At 45.2% G+C, this 15,351-nt stretch overlaps 1 protein-coding gene across 1 annotated transcript in view; it reads left to right on the top strand.

Annotated features, from left to right (window-relative positions):
* LOC139402481 (kinesin heavy chain-like) overlaps positions 1-15,351 on the top strand; it is a 47,557-nt gene that overhangs the window by 1,010 nt on the left and 31,196 nt on the right. Inside the window, exons 2-11 of the mRNA XM_071146442.1 lie at positions 2,516-2,603; positions 4,209-4,282; positions 4,900-5,004; positions 5,271-5,319; positions 5,660-5,715; positions 6,216-6,303; positions 9,800-9,924; positions 10,305-10,409; positions 10,885-11,033; positions 12,684-12,832. Of these exons, the coding sequence (XP_071002543.1) occupies positions 2,516-2,603; positions 4,209-4,282; positions 4,900-5,004; positions 5,271-5,319; positions 5,660-5,715; positions 6,216-6,303; positions 9,800-9,924; positions 10,305-10,409; positions 10,885-11,033; positions 12,684-12,832 (988 nt within the window). The remainder of the gene's footprint in view (positions 1-2,515; positions 2,604-4,208; positions 4,283-4,899; positions 5,005-5,270; positions 5,320-5,659; positions 5,716-6,215; positions 6,304-9,799; positions 9,925-10,304; positions 10,410-10,884; positions 11,034-12,683; positions 12,833-15,351) is intronic.

Raw genomic sequence — 15,351 nt, 5'->3', positions numbered from 1 at the left:
ATACACTATATATGCAAATGTATGTGGACATCCCTTCCAAATAATGGATTCAGCTATTTCAGCCGCACCTGTTGCTGACAGGTGTATAAAATCGAACACATAGCCGTGCAATCTCCATAGACAAACATTGGCAGTAGTATGGCCTTACTGAAGAGCTCAGTGACTTTGAATGTGGCACCATCATAGGATGCCACCTTTCCGACAAGTCAGTTGGTCAAATGTCTTCCCTAGTGGAGCTGCCCCAGTCAACTGTAAGTGCTTTTATGGTGAAGTGGAAACATCTATGAGCAACAGCAGCTCAGCCGCGAAGTGGTAGGCCACACAAGCTATCAGAACGGAACCGCTGAAGCGAGCAGCCGCACACAAGCCTAAGATCAACATCTGCAATGCCATGCCTCGGCTGGAGTGGTGCTCGCCGCCATTGGACTCTGGAGCAGTGGAAATGCGTTCTCTGGGGTGATGAATCACGCTTCACCATCTGGCAGCACGACTGACAAATCTGGGTTTGGCGGATGCCAGGAGAACACTACCTGCCCGAATGCATAGTGCCAACTGTAAAGTTTGGTGGAGGAGGAATTATGGCCTGGGGCTGTTTTTCATGCATCGGACTAGGCCCCTTAGTTCCATTGAAGGAAAATCTTAACGCTACAGCATACAATGACCTTCTAGATGATCATTTGCTTCCAACTTTGTGGCAACAGTTTGGGGAAGGCCCTTTCCTGTTTCAGCAAGACAATGCCACCGTGCAAGGTCGATAGAGAAATGGTTTGTCGAGATGGTGTCGAAGAACTTGACTGGCTTGCACAGTGCCCTGACCTCAACCCCGTCAAACACCTTTGGGATGAATTGAAACGCTGACTGCGAGCCAGTCCTATTCACCCAACATCAGTACCCGACCTCACTAATGCTCTTGTGGCTGAATAAAAGCAAATCCCCACCGCAATGTTCCAACATCTAGTGGAAAGCCTTCCCAGAAGCGTGGAGAGGCTGTTACAGCAGTAATGTTCCAACATCTAGTGGAAAACCTTCCCAGAAGCGTGGAGAGGCTGTTACAGCAGTAATGTTCCAACATCTAGTGGAAAGCCTTCCCAGAAGCGTGGAGAGGCTGTTACAGCAGTAATGTTCCAACATCTAGTGGAAAACCTTCCCAGAAGCGTGGAGAGGCTGTTACAGCAGTAATGTTCCAACATCTAGTGGAAAGCCTTCCCAGAAGAGTGGAGAGGCTGTTACAGCAGTAATGTTCCAACATCTAGTGGAAAGCCTTCCCAGAAGAGTGGAGAGGCTGTTACAGCAGTAATGTTCCAACATCTAGTGGAAAGCCTTCCCAGAAGAGTGGAGAGGCTGTTACAGCAGTAAAGGGTGGAACAATTCCATATTAATGCCCATAAATTTGGAATAAGACGCTCAACGAGCAAGTGTCGACAGATTCTTGCAAAACATCTAGATAAGAGCTAAAGGTCTTATTTTGCATGCTCACGGGCAGCATCTTATTAAAATGTCTTCTATACAGAAGGCCTACAGAGTTCTCATCACAATAGCTTGTCTGTCTGTAAACAGTATCTCGTCATTAAGCTCCTCCCCTTGCTCAACACCCGTTCAGTGTTCATGTATTATGCATAAGGTTGCCTGCCATCATAATGAAACATTGTGTCAGTGTGTGTGTTAAGGAAGTACACTGTATACCACATATTTACCTAATATAATATGAAATTGAGGCCTAATGCAGTTGTGTATTATGAAGGCCTATGAGATCTCACATCAATCACTTTAGTTCCAGAGAAAGAACAGAAGCCTCTGTTTAAAGCAGTAGGCCTGCTAGCTGTTACAGACATCAATGCATTCTCCTGCAGCCTGCAGATAGCTCAGCTGTTACAGACATCTCCTCATTCTCCTGTAGTCTACAGACAGATAGCTCAGTTGGTACAGACATCTCCTCATTCTCCTGTAGTCTACAGACAGATAGCTCAGTTGGTACAGACATCTCCTCATTCTCCTGTAGTCTACAGACAGATAGCTCAGCTGCTGACAGGCTGGTTGTCTTGTGTTGTGTCCGTCCCCATAGACCAGGCTGGATCGTGTTGATTAAACCTGCTGCTTGTAGCTCTATTGTAATTGTCTCACAAGCTCTGCTATTGATTATTAATTATCATTCACCAGCTCTGGTATTGATGATTGATTACCACTCACAAGCTCTGCTATTGATGATTGATTACCATTCACAAGCTTTGCTATTGATGATTGATTACCATTCACAAGCTCTGGTTTTGATGATTGATTACCATTCACAAGCTCTGGTTTTGATGATTGATTACCATTCACAAGCTATGCTATTGAATATTTATTACCATTCACAAACTCTGCTATTGATGATTGATTACCATTCACAAGCTCTGCTATTGATGATTGATTACCATTAACATAGTGTTAGAGAGAATAAAGTATGAGGTGGTATTTACCCATTACCTCTTTCCCATAGAGCTCTGTAATCACTGTGCATTTTGTCTGTTCTGGACAGGGAAAACCGTATGTCTTTGACCGCGTCCTGCCTCCCAATACAGCCCAGGAGCAGGTCTATGATGCCTGTGCCAAACAGATTGTTAAAGGTAGGTTAACCCCAAACAGGTTGTTGAAGGTAGGTTAACCCCAAACAGGTTGTTGAAGGTAGGTTAACCCCAAACAGATTGTTGAAGGTAGGTTAACCCCAAACAGGTTGTTGAAGGTAGGTTAACCCCAAACAGGTTGTTGAAGGTAGGTTAACCCCAGACAGATTGTTGAAGGTAGGTTAACACCAGACAGATTGTTGAAGGTAGGTTAACCCCAAACAGGTTGTTGAAGGTAGGTTAACCCCAAACAGATTGTTGAAGGTAGGCTAACCCCAAACAGATTGTTGAAAGTAGGCTAACCCCAAATAGATTGTTGAAGGTAGGCTAACCCCATACAGATTGTTGAAGGTAGGCTAACCCCATACAGATTGTTGAAGGTAGGCTAACCCCAAACAGATTGTTGAAGGTAGGCTAACCCCAGACAGATTGTTGAAGGATGCTAACCCCAGACAGATTGTTGATGGTAGGCTAACCCCAGACAGATTGTTGATGGTAGGCTAACCCCCGACAGATTGTTGAAGGATGCTAACCCCAGACAGATTGTTGAAGGATGCTAACCCCAGACAGATTGTTGAAGGTAGGCTAACCCCAGACAGATAGTTGAAAGTAGGCTAACCCCAGACAGATTGTTGAAGGTAGGCTAACCCCAGAGATATTGTTGAAGGTAGGCTAACCCCAGAGATATTGTTGAAGGTAGGCTAACCCCAGACAGATTGTTGAAGGATGCTAACCCCAGACAGATTGTTGAAGGATGCTAACCCCAGACAGATTGTTGAAGGGAGGCTAACCCCAGAGAGATTGTTGAAGGATGCTAACCCCAGACATATTGTTGAAGGTAGGCTAACCCCAGACAGATTGTTGAAGGTAGGCTAACCCCAGACAGATTGTTGAAGGATGCTAACCCCAGACAGATTGTTGAAGGTAGGCTAACCCCAGACAGATTGTTGAAGGTAGGCTAACCCCAGACAGATTGTTGAAGGATGCTAACCCCAGACAGATTGTTGAAGGATGCTAACCCCAGACAGATTGTTGAAGGATGCTAACCCCAGACAGATTGTTGAAGGTAGGCTAACCCCAGACAGATTGTTGAAGGTAGACTAACCCCAGACAGATTGTTGAAGATAGGCTAACCCCAGACAGATTGTTGAAGGATGCTAACCCCAGACAGATTGTTGAAGGTAGGCTAACCCCAGACAGATTGTTGAAAGTAGACTAACCCCAGACAGATTGTTGAAGGATGCTAACCCCAGACAGATTGTTGAAGGTAGGCTAACCCCAGACAGATTGTTGAAGGATGCTAACCCCAGACAGATTGTTGAAGGATGCTAACCCCAGACAGATTGTTGAAGGTAGGCTAACCCCAGACAGATTGTTGAAGGTAGGCTAACCCCAGACAGATTGTTGAAGGTAGGCTAACCCCAGACAGATTGTTGAAGGATGCTAACCCCAGCTGGCGAGTCCTTCCCCTTGTAGAATAAGTGTTAATATGACTGATCCACATTCCTTGTGTATGTGTGGTGTCCGGCGGGTTGGTAAAAAAACACCAGACAAAATACACATTTCTGGACAAATGAAGTTGAACTGTATTGTATTGTATTCACACAGACGTCCTTGGAGGATACAATGGAACCATCTTTGCCTATGGACAGACCTCCTCGGGGAAGACCCACACCATGGAGGTCAGCCTGATTCTCTGTAGTAATGGCACCTGCCTAAATGAACAGAGACAAGGAATATATGATCTAAAGGCAGCCTGTATGTTGTAGGTACAGTACGCCCTGAGAACACGGTACCAAGACGACTGAACAGATTATTCTCAGACAGTTCAGCAGAGAGCTTTCTGACATGATGTTTCACTGGAAGTCAGTCCAGCCTTTCTAACAGCAGTAAAACACATCAGATCAGTTAGGGTGGCAGACATACATTGCGTAATTTCATTACTCTCTGAGACTGAATTGATTTAGGGTGAGATTATGGTTCTGTAGTGTGGGTGATTTACAGAACTGGACCACCAACGCTATAGGTTGCGTTTATCCTCGAGCAGTTAATGGGTTTTTAAAGTGGCCGTTGTTTCTTCATCCCTGAACAGCAAGGATCAGCTAAAGCCAGCAGTAGATAGAGAACAGCATATAGAACAGCTGCTTCTTGGGAGTATAGATGTCTATTACATAGAACCGCTGTAGATATTCAGTGTATATAGAACAGGTTGCCTATACGGGATGTTCCCCGGACCCCAGACTATTTAGTGATAATAATCAGTATTGAGTGTGATGTAATGTATTGTTCCTCATCGCAGGGCAAGCTCCACGACCCCCAGCTGATGGGCATCATCCCACGCATCGCTCACGACATCTTCGATCACATCTACTCCATGGACGAGAACCTCGAGTTCCACATCAAGGTATTCAATTGTTAAATTCAACTTTATTTATTCCCTCAGGGCCCAATAAAAAAGACAAAGTCATTCTACAAGTATCAAATCCATATCAACAAGATGTCTGGTCATCAAAATGTTTAAGGTTAAACAGTGTGTCAGTCTCCATCCCTTCCATTTTGATACCTATTTTTTGGGACCAAATTTTGGACCTTTAAGGAGCGCAGACGGCCTCCTACCATTTCTATGGTCATCAAAATGTACCCTGTATTGATTCCTGTTTTCTTGTGCAGGTCTCGTATTTTGAGATCTACCTGGACAAGATCCGAGACTTACTAGATGGTAAGAAGAACTCGTGTTGGATGGACTTCAAAGAGAAGTCTTTTGAAGAGATCATTTTAGACAGGTCATAATGGGGTAGCCTAGTGGTTAAGAGCGTTGAGCCAGTAACCGAAAGGTCACTGGTTCAAATCCCCGAGGCGGCAAGGTGGAAAAATCTGGCGTTCTACTCTTGAACAAGGCAGAACAAGACAGCAACTGCTCTCATGGATGTCGATTAAGGCAGCCCCCCCCCCCCCCGCACCTCTCTGATTCAGACACATTTCAGTTGAATGCATTCAGTTGGACAACTGACTAGCTGTCCCCCTTTCCTTTCCTAATGACTTGTTTCCCTCTTTTCCAGTGTCGAAGACCAACCTGGCTGTGCATGAGGACAAGAACAGAGTTCCCTATGTCAAGGTGAGCAGGACAGATGGTTAGGTAACACATGTCAAGGTGAGCAGAACAGATGGTTAGGTAACACATGTCAAGGTGAGCAGAACAGATGGTTAGGTAACACATGTCAAGGTGAGCAGAACAGATGGTTAGGTAACACATTCTGCAGGTGTATAATGCTTTATTTCTTGTCATAAGCATGTTTCAGCCTATGTAATGTCTTATTATAAGGCTGCCCCCTGAGTGGCGCAGCGGTCTAAGGCGCAGTGCTAGAGGCGTCACTACAGACTCGGGTTTGATCCCGGGCTGTAACACAACCGGCCGTGGTCGGGAGCCCCATAGGGCGGCGCACAATTGGCCCAGCGTCGTCAGGGTTAGGGAAGGGTTTGGCCGGGTTAGGCTGTCATTTTAAATAATAATTTGTTCTTAACTGACTTGCCTAGTTAATTGTTAAAATAAAAAAAATGTTATAGAAATCATAAAAGGCACCAACCTGTTAAACCTGTGATGTGATCCTGTCCCAGGGTTGTACAGAGCGCTTTGTGTCCAGTCCAGAGGAAGTCATGGATGTCATCGATGAGGGAAAGGCCAACCGGCACGTGGCTGTGACAAGTATGTTGTGTCTCTTCTATCAATCAATCACATTTATTTATGAAGCCCTTCTTAGATCAACAGTTGTCAACGTGTTTAACAGTATCCCGGCCTGCAAGCAGATGCACAGAGGCCAGGAAACTTTCCCTAGAAGGGTGTATCATTGCTACTATAATATATACTTCTTCAATAATATATACAGTGCCTTGCGAAAGTATTCGGCCCCCTTGAACTTTGCGACCTTTTGCCACATTTCAGGCTTCAAACATAAAGATATAAAACTGTATTTTTTTGTGAAGAATCAACAACAAGTGGGACACAATCATGAAGTGGAACGACATTTATTGGATATTTCAAACTTTTTTAACAAATCAAAAACTGAAAAATTGGGCGTGCAAAATTATTCAGCCCTCTTAAGTTAATACTTTGTAGCGTCACCTTTTGCTGCGATTACAGCTGTAAGTCGCTTGGGGTATGTCTCTATCAGTTTTGCACATCGAGAGACTGAAATTTTTTCCCATTACTCCTTGCAAAACAGCTCGAGCTCAGTGAGGTTGGATGGAGAGCATTTGTGAACAGCAGTTTTCAGTTCTTTCCACAGATTCTCGATTGAATTCAGGTCTGGACTTTGACTTGGCCATTCTAACACCTGGATATGTTTATTTTTGAACCATTCCATTGTACATTTTGCTTTATGTTTTGGATCATTGTCTTGTTGGAAGACAAATCTCTGTCCCAGTCTCAGGTCTTTTGCAGACTCCATCAGGTTTTCTTCCAGAATGGTCCTGTATTTGGCTCCATCCATCTTCCCATCAATTTTAACCATCTTCCCTGTCCCTGCTGAAGAAAAGCAGGCCCAAACCATGATGCTGCCACCACCATGTTTGACAGTGGGGATGGTGTGTTCAGAGTGATGAGCTGTGTTGCTTTTATGCCAAACATAACATTTTGCATTGTTGCCAAAAAGTTCAATTTTGGCTTCATCTGACCAGAGCACTTTCTTCCACATGTTTGGTGTGTCTCCCAGGTGGCTTGTGGCAAACTTTAAACAACACTTTTTATGGATATCTTTAAGAAATGGCTTTCTTCTTGCCACTCTTCCATAAAGGCCAGATTTGTGCAATATACGACTGATTGTTGTCCTATGGACAGAGTCTCCCACCTCAGCTGTAGATCTCTGCAGTTCATCCAGAGTGATCATGGGCCTCTTGGCTGCATCTCTGATGAGTCTTCTCCTTGTATGAGCTGAAAGTTTAGAGGGACGGCCAGGTCTTGGTAGATTTGCAGTGGTCTGATACTCCTTCCATTTCAATATTATCGCTTGCACAGTGCTCCTTGGGATGTTTAAAGCTTGGGAAATCTTTTTGTATCCAAATCCGGCTTTAAACTTCTTCACAACAGTATCTCGGACTTGCCTGGTGTGTTCCTTGTTCTTCATGATGCTCTCTGCGCTTTTAACGGACCTCTGAGACTATCACAGTGCAGGTGCATTTATACGGAGACTTGATTACACACAGGTGGATTGTATTTGTCATCATTAGTCATTTAGGTCAACATTGGATCATTCAGAGATCCTCACTGAACTTCTGGAGAGAGTTTGCTGCAATGAAAGTAAAGGGGCTGAATAATTTTGCACAACCAATTTTTCAGTTTTTGATTTGTTAAAAAAGTTTGAAATATCCAATAAATGTCGTTCCACTTCATGATTGTGTCCCACTTGTTGATTCTTCACAAAAAAATACAGTTTTATATCTTTATGTTTGAAGCCTGAAATGTGGCAAAAGGTCGCAAAGTTCAAGGGGGCCGAATACTTTCGCAAGGCACTGTACCTCTTCTGTAAGATATACTTCTTCTATAAGATATACTTCTTCTATAAGATATACTTCTTCTATAAGATATACTTCTACTATAATATATACCTCTTTTGTAAGATATGCTTCTTCTATAAGATATATTTATTCTATAAGATCTACTTTTTCTATAATATATACTTCAATTAGATATACTTCTTATATAAGATATACTTCTTCTATAATATATACTTCTACTATAATATATACTTCTTCTATAAGATATACTTCTTCTATAATATATACTTCTACTATAATATATACTTCTTCTATAAGATATACTTCTTCTATAATATATACTTCTTCTATAAGATATACTTCTATTAGATATACTTATTTGATAAGATATACTTCTATAAGATATACTTATTCTATTAGATATACTTCTATTAGATATACTTCTTCTATAATATATACTTCTACTATAATATATACTTCTTCTATAATATATACTTCTACTATAATATATACTTCTTCTATAAGATATACTTCTTCTATAATATATACTTCTTCTATAAGATATACTTCTATTAGATATACTTATTTGATAAGATATACTTCTATAAGATATACTTATTCTATTAGATATACTTCTATTAGATATACTTCTTCTATAATATATACTTCTATAATATATACTTCTATAATATATACTTCTATAATATATACTTCTTCTATAATATATACTTCTATAATATATACTTCTATAATATATACTTCTATAATATATACTTCTTCTATAATATATACTTCTTCTATAATATATACTTCTTCTATAAGATATACTTCTATTAGATATACTTATTCTATTAGATATACTTCTATTAGATATACTTCTTCTATAATATATACTTCTTCTATAATATATACTTCTTCTATAAGATATACTTCTATTAGATATACTTATTCTATTAGATATACTTCTATAAGATATACTTCTTCTATAATATATACTTCTTCTATAATATATACTTCTTCTATAAGATATACTTCTATTAGATATACTTATTCTATTAGATATACTTCTATTAGATATACTTCTTCTATAATATATACTTCTATAATATATACTTCTTCTATAATATATACTTCTTCTATAATATATACTTCTATTAGATATACTTCTTCTATAATATATACTTCTTCTATAATATATACTTCTATAATATATACTTCTTCTATAATATATACTTCTATAATATATACTTCTTCTATAATATATACTTCTATAATATATACTTCTTCTATAATATATACTTCTATAATATATACTTCTTCTATAATATATACTTCTTCTATAATATATACTTCTATTAGATATACTTCTTCTATAATATATACTTCTTCTATAATATATACTTCTTCTATAATATATACTTCTTCTATAATATATACTTCTTCTATAATATATACTTCTATTAGATATACTTCTTCTATAATATATACTTCTTCTATAATATATACTTCTATAATATATACTTCTTCTATAATATATACTTCTTCTATAATATATACTTCTTCTATAATATATACTTCTATTAGATATACTTCTTCTATAATATATACTTCTTCTATAATATATACTTCTATAATATATACTTCTTCTATAATATATACTTCTATAATATATACTTCTATAATATATATGTATTTTGTCCTGTTCATAGACATGAATGAGCACAGTTCCAGAAGCCACAGCATCTTCCTGATCAACATCAAACAAGAGAATGTGGAAACAGAGAAGAAACTGTCAGGGAAGTTATACCTGGTGGATCTGGCTGGGAGTGAGAAGGTAAATCAGTATGATGGTAAAGGCAGACCCCAACAAACCACCATAACTTGTGTTAGAACTGTTTATAACTTGTCATAACTGTGTTATAGCTCTTGTTAGAACTGCATACCTGTGTTATAACTACAACTGTGCTATTATTGTGTTATAAGGTGTTATAACTCCCAGCTTGTCAGTCAGGTGTAAGATGCTAAAGCATCCTATGTCCTCTCCCGCCTGCTGACTCATGAAGACAGACTCCCAACAAACTAACTGTGTTATGACTGTTATAACTGTTTTATAAGGTGTTATAACTCCAGACCTGTCAGTTAGAAGATGCTGCTGAATTGTGTGGCCTCTCTCCCCTGCTGACAGTGGTTTCTCTCTCTGTTTGTCTCTTTAAGGTCAGTAAGACAGGTGCTGAAGGAGCCGTGTTGGACGAAGCTAAAAATATCAATAAGTCCCTCTCTGCTCTGGGGAATGTCATCTCTGCTCTGGCTGAGGGGACAGTGAGTTCTCTCTATATATCTTACCCTTCTCTCTTTAATATAGGGACATCAGCAGGGATTACTGAATACTTTGCTTATGTGACATTGAAACTGTGTAAAAACAATAAACCAAAATGTGCTTTTGCTGAAAAAAGTTGTGTGTCAGCAGTAAGGTCATGTTTTTCCTCTGATCTGGCCCTGATGGCTGACTGGTTATCTATGTGGCTGTCTGTTGAAAGGCCTTGATGGCTGACTGGTTATCTATGAGACTGACTGGTTATCTATGAGACTGACTGGTTATCTATGAGACTGTCTGCTGAAGGGCCCTGATGGCTGACTGGTTATCTATGAGACTGACTGGTTATCTATGAGACTGACTGGTTATCTATGAGACTGACTGGTTATCTATGAGACTGACTGGTTATCTATGAGACTGTTTGTTGAAAGGCCCTGATGGCTGACTGGTTATCTATGAGGCTGTGTTGTTTGTTTTCAGAAAACCCACGTCCCGTACAGGGACAGCAAGATGACCCGTATCCTGCAGGACTCTCTAGGGGGGAACTGTAGGACCACCATCATCATCTGTGCATCTCCCTCCATCTACAACGAGTGTGAGACCAAGTCTACCCTCATGTTCGGACAGAGGTGGGTCAGCACCTCTCTACAGTTTACCTGGTCTAGTGGCAGACTGTTAGTATAAGTCTACCCTCATGTTCGGACAGAGGTGGGTCAGCACCTCTCTACAGTTTACCTGGTCTAGTGACAGACTGTTAGCATAAGTCTCCCTGTTGGGACAGAGGTGGGTCAGCACCTCTCTACAGTTTACCTGGTCTAGTGGCAGACTGTTAGCATAAGTCTACCCTGTTGGGACAGAGGTGGGCAGCACCCCTCTACAGTTTACCTGGTCTAGTGGCAGACTGTTAGTATAAGTCTACCCTGTTGGGACAGAGGTGAGCTGAGAGATCCACTGCACCATACCCAGTTCCCCTATTTTATGTGAACAATGAAAGGTTTCCCATGGCAGATGGGCCGTCCTTAATCCACCAGGAGACGGATAGTGACTGTTGATGATGAGTAGAGCTGGTGATTCCCAGTATCTTCCCTCCTATTCAGTGCTGACTGAGTGGTTGCATAACAAGCCTCTTCTCTAAATCTTTATCCAGATGATGAAGACATTGTTCATCTCTCTGACCTTTAGCTAAGTGTTACATCCATCCACTCCCCTAAATCCTGATCTGTAGGGTTTTATCCTGCCTCCTGGCTGGACAGCAACAGTAGCAACAGTGGGAGTTAGCCTAGGCTGCTCTTTGTGTTAGAGGACACAATGAACTTCCAGCACATTCTATCTATGCTGCCCTGCTAGAGGACACAGGGGACTTCCAGCACATTCTGTCTCTGCTGCCCTGCTAGAGGACACAGGGGACATCCAGAACATTATGTCTCTGCTACCTTGCCAGAGGATACAGGGGACATCCAGAACATTCTGTCTGTGCTGCCCTGCTAGAGGACACAGGGGACATCCAGAACATTCTGTCTCTGCCGCCCTGCCAGGCTTAGGAGAGGAGTTAGATAGAGGTAGAACAGTAGGGCTACAGAGCGATGTGCTGTTGTGTGGCATGGTGTGGTGTGGTGTGGCGTTGTGTGGTGTGGCGTGGTGCGGTGTGGCATGGTGTGGTGTGGCATGGTGTGGTGTGGCATGGTGTGGCGTGGTGTGGCATGGTGTGGTGCGGCATGGTGCGGTGTGGTGCGGCATGGTGTGGTGTGGTGCGGCATGGTGTGGTGCGGCATGGTGTGGTGTGGTGCGGCATGGTGTGGTGTGGTGTGGCGTGGCGTGGTGTGGCGTGGTGTGGCGTGGTGTGGCGTGGTGCGCTCCACTGCACTGTCTGCACCCATGTGACCACCACTGCTGTCTGTGAGAGGAGGCTGAGAGGAGTTGGACTTTACACATCATTGTATGGTCTAAAGTACCCAGCAGGGCTAATTAGTCCCCGGTCATCTTCACAGGGGACAACCTCCTGCAATAGATCTCAGACCAGTTCAAATATGGAGCTATCTGCCTCCCTGCTTCTTATTGGATCACCTCCTCCAGTTGTGTTGATTCAATGTTTATCCATCTGTTCCTGTTCTGACAGAAAAATATTCCTTGGAGAAAAAAGTGATGAGTAAATGAGGCCACAATGTCCTTTAGTGGATGAATTACAGCCCATTAGCCATGTCAAAGTAGTGCACTGCTGTATAGGGAATAGGGTGTGATTAGATATAGGGATCTGAGTGTCTGTCCCACCCTCCACACAGAGCCAAGACCATCAAGAACACCGTGTCTGTGAACCTGGAGCTGACTGCTGAGGAGTGGAAGAACAAGTACAACAAGGAGAAAGACAAGAACAAGAGTCTGAAGAACGTTATCCACAGGCTGGAGATGGAACTCAACCGTTGGAGGAACGGTGAGGGAGGGGGAGGGAGGGAGATGAGGAGGGAGGGAGGGAGATGGGGAGGGAGGGAGGGAGATGGAGCTCAACCGCTGGAGGAACGGTGAGGGAGGAGGGAGGGAGGGAGATGAGGAGGGAGGGAGGGAGATGGGGAGGGAGGGAGATGGAACTCAACCGCTGGAGGAACGGTGAGGGAGATGGGGAGGGAGATGAGGAGGGAGGGAGATGGGGAGGTAGGGAGGGAGATGGAGCTCAACCGCTGGAGGAACGGTGAGGGAGGAGGGAGGGAGATGGGGAGGGAGGGAGATGGGGAGGTAGGGAGGGAGATGGAGCTCAACCGCTGGAGGAACAGTGAGGGAGGAGGGAGGGAGGGAGATGGAGCTCAACCGCTGGAGGAACGGTGAGGGAGGAGGGAGGGAGATGGGGAGGAGATGGGGAGGGAGGGAGGGAGATGGAGCTCAACCGCTGGAGGAATGGTGAGGGAGGAGGGAGGGAGATGAGGAGGGAGGGAGATGGGGAGGGAGGGAGGGAGAGAGATGGAGCTTAACTGCTGGAGGAACAGTGAGGGAGGAGGGTGGGAGATGAGGAGGGAGGGAGGGAGAGGGAGCTCAATTGCTGGAGGAACGGTGAGGAGGGAGGGAGATGAGGAGGGAGGGAGATGGAGCTCAATCGCTGGAGGAACGGTGAGGGAGGAGGGAGGGAGATGGAGCTCAACCGCTGGAGGAATGGTGAGGGAGGAGGGAGGGAGATGGGGAGGAGGGAGGGAGATGGAGCTCAACCACTGGAGGAAGGGTGAGGGAGGAGGGAGGGAGATGGAGCTCAACCGCTGGAGGAATGGTGAGGGAGGGAGATGGGGAGGAGGGAGGGAGATGGAGCTCAACCACTGGAGGAACGGTGAGGGAGGAGGGAGGGAGATGGGGAGGGAGGGAGATGGGGAGGGAGATGGAGCTTAACTGCTGGAGGAACGGTGAGGGAGGAGGGAGGGAGATGGAGCTCAACCGCTGGAGGAACGGTGAGGGAGGAGGGAGGGAGGGAGATGGAGCTCAACCACTGGAGGAAGGGTGAGGGAGGAGGGAGGGAGATGGAGCTCAACCGCTGGAGGAATGGTGAGGGAGGGAGATGGGGAGGAGGGAGGGAGATGGAGCTCAACCACTGGAGGAACGGTGAGAGAGGAGGGAGGGAGGGAGATGGAGCTCAACCGCTGGAGGAACAGTGACGGAGGAGGGAGGGAGATGGAGCTCAACCGCTGGAGGAACGGTGAGGGAGGGAGATGGAGCTTAACCGCTGGAGGAACGGTGAGGGAGGAGGGAGATGGAGCTCAACTGCTGGAGGAACAGTGAGGGAGGAGGGAGGGAGAGAGGAGTCAGGGAGATGGGGAGGAGGGAGGGAGATGGGGAGGAGGGAGGGAGATGGAGCCCAACCACTAGAGGAACGGTGAGGGAGGAGGGAGGGAGATGGGGAGGAGGGAGGGAGATGGAGCTCAACTGTTGGAGGAACAGTGAGGGAGGAGGGAGGGAGATGGAGCTCAACCACTGGAGGAACGGTGAGGGAGGGAGATGGAGCTCAACCGCTGGAGGAACAGTGAGGGAGGAGGGAGGGAGATGGAGCTCAACCGTTGGAGGAACAGTGCGGGAGGAGGGAGGGAGATGGAGCTCAACCACTGGAGGAACGGTGAGGGAAGGAGATGGAGCTCAACCGCTGGAGGAACAGTAAGGGAGGAGGGAGGGAGATGGAGCTCAACTGCTGGAGGAACAGTGAGGGAGGAGGGAGGGAGATGGAGCTCAACCGCTGGAGGAACGGTGAGGGAGGGAGATGGAGCTTAACCGCTGGAGGAATGGTGAGGGAGGAGGGAGATGGAGCTCAACTGCTGGAGGAACAGTGAGGGAGGAGGGAGGGAGAGAGGAGTCAGGGAGATGGGGAGGAGGGAGGGAGAGGGGGAGGAGGGAGGGAGATGGAGCCCAACCACTGGAGGAACGGTGAGGGAGGAGGGAGGGAGATGGGGAGGAGGGAGGGAGATGGAGCTCAACCGTTGGAGGAACAGAGAGGACGGAGGGAGGGAGATGGAGCTTAACCGCTGGAGGAATGGTGAGGGAGGAGGGAGGGAGATGGAGCTCAACCGCTGGAGGAATGGTGAGGGAGATGGGGAGGGAGGGAGATGGAGCTTAACCGCTGGAGGAACAGTGAGGGAGGAGGGAGGGAGATGGGGAGGAGGGAGGGAGAAGGAGCTTAACCGCTGGAGGAATGGTGAGGGAGATGGGGAGGGAGGGAGGGAGATGGGGAGTGAGGGGTGGGCAGAGGAGGAGATGGCGGGGAGGAGGGAGGGAGATGGACCTTAACCGCTGGAGGAATGGTGAGGGAGATGGGGAGGGAGGGAGGGAGATGGGGAGTGAGGGGTGGGCAGAGGAGGAGATGGCGGGGAGAGTGGGGGAGGGAGAGAGGGAGGGAGTGAGACAGAGAGGGAGGGAGAGGGAGGAGGGCGAGAGAGGGAGCAGGGGTAGGGAGGGAGAGATTGAGGAGGGAGGGAGTGGGGAGGG

Source organism: Oncorhynchus clarkii, unplaced genomic scaffold (assembly GCF_045791955.1).
Source record: "Oncorhynchus clarkii lewisi isolate Uvic-CL-2024 unplaced genomic scaffold, UVic_Ocla_1.0 unplaced_contig_8869_pilon_pilon, whole genome shotgun sequence".
In the NCBI taxonomy this organism is placed as follows: domain Eukaryota; kingdom Metazoa; phylum Chordata; class Actinopteri; order Salmoniformes; family Salmonidae; genus Oncorhynchus; species Oncorhynchus clarkii.
This window is presented reverse-complemented; position numbering and strand designations above follow the sequence as displayed.